The 9,836-nt window shown below is 35.3% G+C and overlaps 1 protein-coding gene across 1 annotated transcript; it reads right to left on the bottom strand.

Moving 5' to 3' along the window:
- Positions 1-2,066: 2,066 nt before the first annotated feature.
- On the bottom strand, positions 2,067-9,388 carry PYHIN1 (pyrin and HIN domain family member 1). Its single transcript, XM_023214362.2, is given in 7 exon segments — positions 2,067-2,171; positions 7,006-7,078; positions 7,227-7,399; positions 7,965-8,117; positions 9,134-9,169; positions 9,172-9,280; positions 9,282-9,388. Coding segments are annotated over 7 exon segments (756 nt in total).
- Between the last annotated feature and the right edge of the window lie 448 nt (positions 9,389-9,836).

Below are 9,836 nucleotides of genomic sequence, written 5' to 3'. Positions count from 1 at the left end.
TTAATTATTTGATAATATTTTATCTCAGATTATCGCACATATTTTTGATAACTGCCCTAACAGCTTTGGAAAATAAAATACTGTGCCATTCCATCATCAGTTTCTACTGGATGTTTCCCCTAATTTCTCTCTTGAATATGGATCACATTTTTTTCTCTCACTGCAGGTTTGTAACTTTGAATTGGATCCTGCATTATATAAATAATATCTTATACAGATTTTTGATTATTGGACAATCTTTGAAGACGTTGTAGTTGTTGCTGCTGCTATTCTCATGACGTTTCAATTATTGTCTGATCATTCATACTTGTAGGCTTGGTTTTACGGGTTGCTATGATATGTTTATGCAAATCCTAACAAGTTTTCTGTGCTCCTTTATTTTGAAAAAACTCACATTCTCTCTTTTCTCAGAATCATGATGAGGCTTGGTTTCAGGCTTTGCTAGGATGTGTCTAGAGTAGTCCTTAGTCTACCACACAATCTTTACTCCTCAGGTGCAACCTTCCTGTTTTGTGAGATAGATGCTCATGGTACAAAAGATGTATCTCCATTCTAGCAACCTACAATATCCCCCAACACTGTTCCCTTTCATGTATTTCTGTTCTATCTTCAGCCCCATAACAGCTACTCTCTGGTGAGCTTCACACTGTTTCACCTCCTACATGTGCAGCTCAGGACTCAGCTAATGAATGCTACTGTCTCTCTATAGATCCCTTTTCTCTAGATCCCAGCTATTCAGGTACCATAAATTTGGTCGTCACTCCTCACCCCTGTGTGACAGCTGTACTTGCCTTTGACAAGTGCTCACTGGCTTATAGTCAGGAAGGCCTCCCAGGCCAGAGAACTTGGGAAACTGTGGCGCTTACCATGTGAATTTGCCTCCTATCAGCGATCTTATCTTTGTGCTGTCTATGGTTCAAAGCCTAAAAACTGTCACCTCATATTATTCTGAGTTATATTATTGCTTGTGAAGGATATGCTGCTTTGCAGTTATTAGAAACAGAAGACAATAGTTACTTTTAAAATATTGATTTTAGATATTACATTTATTTAGATGACATTTACTGTCATTTAGAGTAAATTTCATTTGCTTTTTATTGCCTTTCACTCTACGTGTATACCTACCTGAGTAACTTTTGTCTGGAACCTATGCATTTAAAATGTGAGAATATGAAAATATACTTGTAGTACTAATAATGAGATGTATTTACACATGAAATAAATGGGATATGATAATCCATTTTGATCCAATGTGATCCACATTCTTCTGCATAACCAACTAGGAAGGGGTAAGGTTCCCTCACACACTGGTACCTTTGTGCAAATCACCACTGTTGTCCCTTCAGAGGAATCAATTACCCAAATGTGGGGGATATAATTGCATAAAGGAATCCTTGCCTCTGGACCTACTGAACCCTTCTTGAGGGCACAGTGTTTATTCATGTAAGCACTGGCTGCATAAATATACACATGACTCTCACTGGGGGCCTCATCCTATGGAAATCACAATGTGGACCCCAATACTAATGAGGCCCTGTGTGTCTGTCTCCACCCTTGCTAGCATGTCCCTCACAGTAAACAAAGCGCTCAGGCTCACACAGCTAACTAATGAACTGAAGAGAACATATCCAACACTTAGGGGGAACAATGTTCTTTGAAAATGAAAATTTATTTTTTACATTATGAGTGTTATAGATGAAAATTTTAGTATTCTTAAAAAAAAAACAGAATTTAGGCAAAGAAATTAGAAACGAAAGCAACCTAATCTGCAACTCAGATATAAAAACTCTTCATAGGCTAGGATATATCTTCTGAATCTATTCTTTAAATAAGCATCTCAACTTTTACAACATTGGTACTAATGCCACCTAATTGATTTGAAGGAGGATTCTTTATTTCCACTTGCAGATTTCAATTATAATGTTTTTGTCTTTTATTGTTCTTCTTGGTCTTCCCAACCCTGAAGGAAAAATAAGAAGGACAATGAAATCTCCTACCAGTTGAGACGAAGCTCTGTTTATAATTCCCCTCATTATGCACAATGCCTGTTTTTCCCATTGGCCACATTATTCTTTTACTCCAGTCTCAACGGTCATTGTTTCTCTCTCAACAATCTCCTTTAAGGTATTGCCATCTTTTGAGTCTGCTTGCTCCCAGCCATGGTCTGGAGCCTGAATAGAGATATGCTCTCATGCCCATTATGGGTACATTTAAACGGAGCAGGAGTTCCACAAAGGCAGTGAGGCAGAACCACAGGTGACAAGGAATAGCTTATTTACTCAGTGCAAAACATTCAGGGAAGATTTTAATTAGGCAGGATGTTGGCAGGAGGATATCAGGTAAGGTTTTTCACAGTACAGTTACTGTTGTTTCAACTGAAATGCAAGGATTGTTGAATTAGGGAATCTGAGATGTGGAACGATTTACGTGCATATATATGTCTGTGTGCCTAATTATGTCACTATTTCCATTTTAATCATTTGTACTTGAATTTAAGTTTGGTTAGTGTTATCAAGGCTCCTATTGTGAACCTCTGTGCTTGTTGTTAGTGTGCTTTTGGAGAATGAGATATTTAGTATGATGTTATGGAGAGCCAGTCATGCTTTTCTTCTGTGAGTCAGCAATTGCACTTCACTAAAGTATAGCATTTTTTCATATAAGATGAAATTATTCCAAGACTTCCTTGTTTATTTGAGTCTGACATGATATCTGTTGACCATCTTCCTTGTTAAACTTATTTTTGATGCATATTATACGTATTTCCACTTTACCTTTGACCTCTCTGTGTACATAATTTCATTCTCATTTGTAGTATCCTTTACTTGTAGTCACTCCTAAATATATATCCATCTTTTCTATGGCTCCATCTATGGCAGGCTGATCTTCTCATTCACCTTGCTTAAGAATCTGCATTCTAAATCTACACAGCCTGGGCTGCAATGTCAGTTCCACCACTAACTGGTTGTTTCAATCGGTGTGTACTGTTTACAGTTTCTGAGCATCAGTATCTTTATCTATGATTTGGGAATAATTATTATAGCTTCATTATTATCTCACTTCCCCAAACATAGTAAGTGCTCAATTTTCTATTAGTGTAAGCGTAGAATTATATAATGATTTTAGATAATATCATCGAAACCCATAATTTTAACATGTATCTCTAAATGTACAAATGCATACCTCCCAAGTACAAAATTACTTTTTTTTGTTCCAGATCTGTTTATACAGATCTATACATCTTCAGATTGATAGAGAGATATTTCTTAGATATCCAACAGGTAGCTCAAATTCACCTTGTCCAAACAACACGTTTTCACTCCTAGACTGTGCTCTTCTCTGCTCTCTTGATGTTAGTGAACAGTAGCACCATTTATACAGATGCCTGGATAATATTCTTGAATTATCTTTGAATGCTCCTTAAATCTTTTCTCTTTCTCAACATCATCACTTAATTAGTCACACAGTCATGAGGATATAGCTTCAAGAAATATTTTACTCCATTCATCAAAGCCCTGTTTATCTTTCTCCTTCTTAAATAGAAATCTGAAGCAACCTTCCGTGGTGTCCTGGTAAACTAGCTGCCCAATTTTAGAAAATATCTATTTGAAGCATTTGCATATTTTGCTGGCATAAATATTTCCACTATGGCTAATTTCAAACTTCCAAAAATGTAACAAACAGCTCATAAAATCCCCAAATATTTAGCAATAAGTTTTCTGGTGAGAGCTGACTTGGGCACATCATTGATTCTAATTGATATCTCTGTCTCTAATCTAACATCGCTCTAATACATACTTCTAGAACAGTTACCATAGCACCTTTTTTTTTTTTTTTTTTTGCTAAAATGTCAATGTGATCACACATTCTTCTGCATAAAATTTTTAGGTTTTTTCTGTTTTTCATGATGAATTTTCTATTTCTTTATTTCTGACAAACAGCTATACTCTACCACCTGCCCCAACTCTCAATTTTTATTCTTTGCCGTATCTTTCCATAGTTTCTCCATAGAAACTCCTTATAGAATTTTAGTTGTACAGAACTCACAGTGCAGTTTCACACTTTAGAGAATTCGCATATGTCATTTTCATTAGATCCCTTTCCAATATCTTCGCCTTGATAAGAAAAATAATGCTTACCATAGATTAATTTCTCATGATGTACTAGGCAGTGAGATATGTTATGTAAGTTTTATATATATATAAACTTATATGCATAAATATTCATTGTCTCATTTAATATTTAAACCATCCTGATGAAGTGGAGACTTCCATTATTTTAGAGGATCAATGAAACTATTTCCCCAATATCAATCAACTAGTGACTGTCAAATTCAGGATTCAAATCAGATTTGTCTTATTCAAAACCCTTTCTCTTGAGCACTATATGAAATTATTTCCCTGTCACCCTAATTTCTTTAAATACTTTATTACTTAGCACAGGTATTATAATCCCTTTGAATGTTCCTTTGAAGCTTATAAGAATACTATTTCCTTAATATCATTAAAAAATCTTCTACTTAGAAATGAGTGCAAAGATATTGTTTGGATTTTCTTCCTACCTGCTGGACTATCTGAATAACAGGTAAGGAATCTAGCGCTCCTGAAGCCTAAACAAAATCATTTACTCCTTTGGCAAACTAATGTTCCTCTATCCAGTTCCCACCTTGATTAAAAATGTGAATTCTACATATCAATTTTAGCTTGTAGTCAATTGTTCTTAGATGAAAGTAGAGTAATCAAAATGTATCTCCTTCCTCCCACTTGATATTGTGCCATTTTTCATTCCTGACTACATCTATGGTTCCCGTATTGTAGTATCTCACACACTGAAGCTATTATTCATCAATTCTATAATTGCATTTATATGCAAGGTCTCTTACAGAGTGTGTAAGAAAATCTGGAGGTAAATTTAAGGGGCTAACTTAGAAGATATGTATGTAGGGTTATAAAGCAGTCAATCACATGAAATGTTAGTTGAATTCATAGCAGTTTGTAATTTTTTTGAGGGGCATGAGAGAGGAATTGAATGTGTCATTCTAACTGTCACCTTGAATTTGGACATGGACATATCAGAAAACTCTGTGCCTTTTAATTATTATTTTTATTATTTTATAAATGAGAGGATTCGATTATCTTATCTTCTAAGTATCATGGAATTAAATATTTTTATTCCATACTATCTTCATAAATAAATAAATAAGTAAATAAAATAGAAGGGAGACAGCACAAATGTTTAGATCATATGCATTAACTGCTGAAAGTATTTGCATTTAGGAGAAAACTAGCCAATCCACTTAATATTCTTGCTACATGTCACAATCAGAATTCAACCTTGGTAGTACAATTCATTATTCAAAATAAATATATCAAAATTCAAAGTAAAATTATGAGCTCCAGTTGGGATAGAGTGCAAAGAGATGAAACTATCAGCACCAAATTACTTAGACCCTTTATCGTATAGAAATATGTTAGTTGTCTTTGTGCACCAAAATGAGGCAAATTTGATCTGTCCTGTCACACTAAACACAATGAACATCTGTGGGTGTTTGGACTTTACTAGGATGTAACTTTAATTGATTACATTAATATTGCCAACTAACATAACACAAGGAACACTTTTCTAAAACAGTAGTAATAACAAAATTCAAGTTGACAAGAAAGTTACAGTACACATATGAAATAAATTATACAATTACTCTGAAGGACATAATAGGAGCCTCAAAGGACACAGGAGCATGAATGTTCCTAGGACAGGCATTGAGGTTGGGATATTGGAAGTAAATAGAGAATTTTTAAAAAATAAATTCTGTAATATTTATACAGTTCAACATTACATTACCACTAAATAATAATTTGTATTTTAATTCCTGGACTTGAAAAGATAGATCTAATAGTTAAATGAATAAAACAAGTACTAAAATAGTAATCATTGTATTATTATATTGCATGTATATATTATATTGCAAAAAACATAAACATAAAGAGTATATCTAAAATACAGAGAAAAAATTGTTAATATCTGCTTGGGAAGGTTTCAATTAATAAAAAATTAATTATTTTTTGTTTGACTTGTGGGTTGTAAGCATTTCTTCAAGTTCCAGAGTAATCATGTTTTACCTGAGTAGAAAAAAATGAGAGAGAGAGAATTAGATGGTATTGTGATTTTTCCCACTATGATCCATAATCTTTTCTTCAGTGTTTATTCATGAATAATAATTACTCCCCTTTCTGGAATAAGAAACGTATTGGAGTTTTCATATATTATCAGAAGAACAATGATGTGAGATATAATAAAATATGGGAAGTCCACTTTAAAACTAGTACAACCTAATAAGAATGAACATGTAATTATAAATTGCAAATCACTACTTTATTTTCCAAAACGTGGTGTATAGTCTTCCTTCTGCCTGGATTTCCACAATTTCAACTCTCCATCCTATTCCACCACTTTATTTATTTGTTTTAATTATTTCTTTAGGCCTCACAAAAATATAACCTTCATGGTTTCCATGGCTGGATTAGATAACCCTCATTTGTCCTTCATTAGCTGTGCAGATTCACATTTCAGTACTTTCTGTCACTCATAGAAATCTCTGGGTTACAAGGATTCACCAGATCAACAAGCAGGTTGTAATCTTACAACACAGAATAAATTGAATAAACAAACATGTATCAGTCATAGTTAACATAATTGGTAGGAAAAAAATAAGATTCTACTAAAGTGAATACCATAAATATTTTACCTAGTCTGAATGTGGTTTGAGGGATGATTCTCTGAGGACAGAATATCAATATTGGGATCCACAGAGTACATCTATTTAGTCATTTCAGAGTTTTACAGGAAGAGGGACTATGGTGTGTGAAAACGCTGAGGAAGAAAAGAACATGGTGTGGGTCAAAGAAATTTTAACAGGTTATTGAGCAGAGGGAAGAGGCGTAAAAGAGACTGAAGCAGTAAACAGTGAACTCACTGCTGTATCTACCTGTGCTATTCTGAGCTCCATACCTCTCTATCTTTCTCCCAAACAACACAGGACAGAAAACCTCCTGATGTCAGAGATAATATCAAATTTATCAAGCATCCTATAGAAGCAAAAGATTAAACTTTAGTTAAATTCTCAGTGTATACATTCAATTATTTAACTAATTATCCATGTTATTTTTAAGTAGGAGATAAAATTTTTATATTTGGGGTTGAAGAACAAAGCAAAAGGGGACCAGGAAGAGTGTAACTCAGTTGAGGAAGTGTTGGGTGGAGCTGATGATGAGGTCTTGGGAATTGGGGAATGGCCCATGGCTGTGGACATGCCAGCTCCTGCAGGACAGGGAGGCTGAGTCTGCTCCTCGGACATCTTACTCCTTTTGGTTCCAGTCTTTTCTTTGGTTGGGTTTTTTCTTTTCTGAAAGTGGTTTGATTTTCCTGTTATTTGTTTTCAGCATCAATTTAAATAGAGCACATTTTCATTACTGGATAGTAGGTTTGTTACGTGTCAGTTGTCTTTCTTGGAAACATAAAGGATTGGGATATGTTTCCTGGCCTATAGTAAGACCAGGGCATAGATGGCTTCATGGGAAAAAAAAAAAAAAAAAAAAAAAAAAAAAAAGAGAGAGACACTAGAAAGTTATACACATCATTCCTCTAAGTACTAGTGTTTGGGAATGTACTGACTTGCAATTAAAAAACTAGGTTTTTATAAATACGGACAAAGCATTTTCCCATCTGAAACTCAAGTTAACACTTCTCTTTTGGGGGTTGAAGATACTATATATACATGTGATATATATTTAGTACAGGGTTTAGCTCATTGCCTTTTACAAACAAGAGTAATTATTATGTAATTTGATAAATCGAAAGCTTGATGGAAAACTAATGAAGAAATAACTGCCTACTGGAGAGACAGAGTAGAAGAGCCATGGCAGTTTCTTCTGTGGGAACTGAAGCCTGCTCCTCTTCCTCAAGCTTACCTGAGCTATAGGAGTCTCCTCTGCTCCTTCAGCTGTGAACTTCTTGTCCGTGGTCGCTAAAGGTATAGTTGGACCTACTTTTCTCTGCTTCCTCTTCTTTGATGAGGTTTTTCCTTTTGCTGGAATGGATTTAATTTTATTCAAAACCAATAAAGAAAAAAGGAGGACATCTAAACCTAGAGCCGATGATCTGCGGGAGGTGAAACAATCTCTACACTATTTTGCCTCAGCTCCTGCTTAAGCATTCAGGTGTGCTTTAGTGTACTCAACTGTATTAATCCAGCCTGGCCTCAACGAGGTCAATGGTCATAACACAGGCACAGGCACAGGCAATGTCTCATGCTCCTTAGTGCTTTCATTACTCCTCCCCTGTTCACAGAGCACATCCTTCCTGTCCTGGGAACTCCAGATGCCTCTGTCAGATGTTTCCCAATCCCGTTCTCCTATTATTCACTTGTAAAACTGTCATGTTTTCACAAGTCTAACTTCTTGGACATACTCCAGAGATAATCTACTCAAATTACAGAAACCAATGAAAGGAAATATGATATAGGTTTATGAGGTAACTATATGGTGATTCTGAACTTTGCCTTTTGAAAAAAAATTAAATCTGTGTTTTTTTAAAAAAGGTAGTTTATCTCTCTGACAGGTAGGCTTTCATTGAAGTATTGTCTCCTCTTTGTTACTAGAGAGGATAATGATGATAGTGTAAATAGTCTTAATAGAGCAAATGAAACAATAGGTTAATTGATATATTTAACATATAAAGCATAATTTAAAAATTTTGGTTCACCACTTTCTCAAACTCCTGACCTCAACTGATCTGCCCGTCTCAGCCTCCCAAAGTGCTGTAATCCACTGCACCTGGCTTGATTCACCACTTTCTAACCTTTTTATCATACCAGGCTTCAGTCTTTCATCGACAACTTTTATCTATTGCTTTTACTCCATACCCCAGATATACCCTTCAAAATATATGAATCTGCTGGAATGGGAATGCTCTATGCTGTCAACTTGTTGACATCTAAAATACCAACAGTGTCATGACCACTGAGGCATAAATTGGGAAATGGATATATCAACTGTAGCAAAGACGAGGTTCTATTCAAGGTTGGGAAGGGTTTAGGGACAGTGACAGGGAGGGGAGAATTCCCTTTTCCCAATTACCTTTTGACTTTTCTAATAGTTTCAGCAAGGTCGCCTCTTCCAGTGTTGGTATTCTTTGAAGAGTTCTTAGTTTGCCCAAACCAGCATCACCTGGGAACTTTTCTTCCATCAAGTCAGCAATCTGAATTTTGTCATACTCATCTCTCATTGTTAAGTTTTAAATCATTGATCAGTAAGGACTTAATTATGCTGAAGTGATAGTCATTGATGGCCTCTAATTCTTTCAGCAGAACAATGTTCTTGTACTTACTCACCATTATCTGTAGGTTATGGGTAGAACCTACAAGAAAAAAGTGGTGTACAGTGTCACACATTTATACAACAATTGGAAAGACTGGATATGCCTGTGTGAGCGAGTGGCCCATGTCAAAGTGTTGCTCTTGGGTGTGTGTGATAAAGATGGACTATAATCACCAGTTACATGATTTAGAATATTGATTATGAATTGTTGCATCAAGACAATCTAAAACTTTTTTTCCCTATGTTATAATAGTTGAATTAGGTTAGGGTGGGTGTAGTGGAAGTGTGGTGGAAGTGCGTCTGGAAATAGGTAACTGTTTCAGTGTTTAGAGTATGTGCTGTGTTATTCTTGTCATCTTTTAGGAGGCTGGAACCTTTTTCTGGATATCTGCATATTGATACCTGACTCTTCCTCCACCTACTATGATTTATGTGGCCTGTGTACAAAATGGCCTGTAGCTTCTT

This window comes from Piliocolobus tephrosceles, chromosome 1 (genome assembly GCF_002776525.5).
Source record: "Piliocolobus tephrosceles isolate RC106 chromosome 1, ASM277652v3, whole genome shotgun sequence".
NCBI lineage: Eukaryota > Metazoa > Chordata > Mammalia > Primates > Cercopithecidae > Piliocolobus > Piliocolobus tephrosceles.
This window is presented reverse-complemented; position numbering and strand designations above follow the sequence as displayed.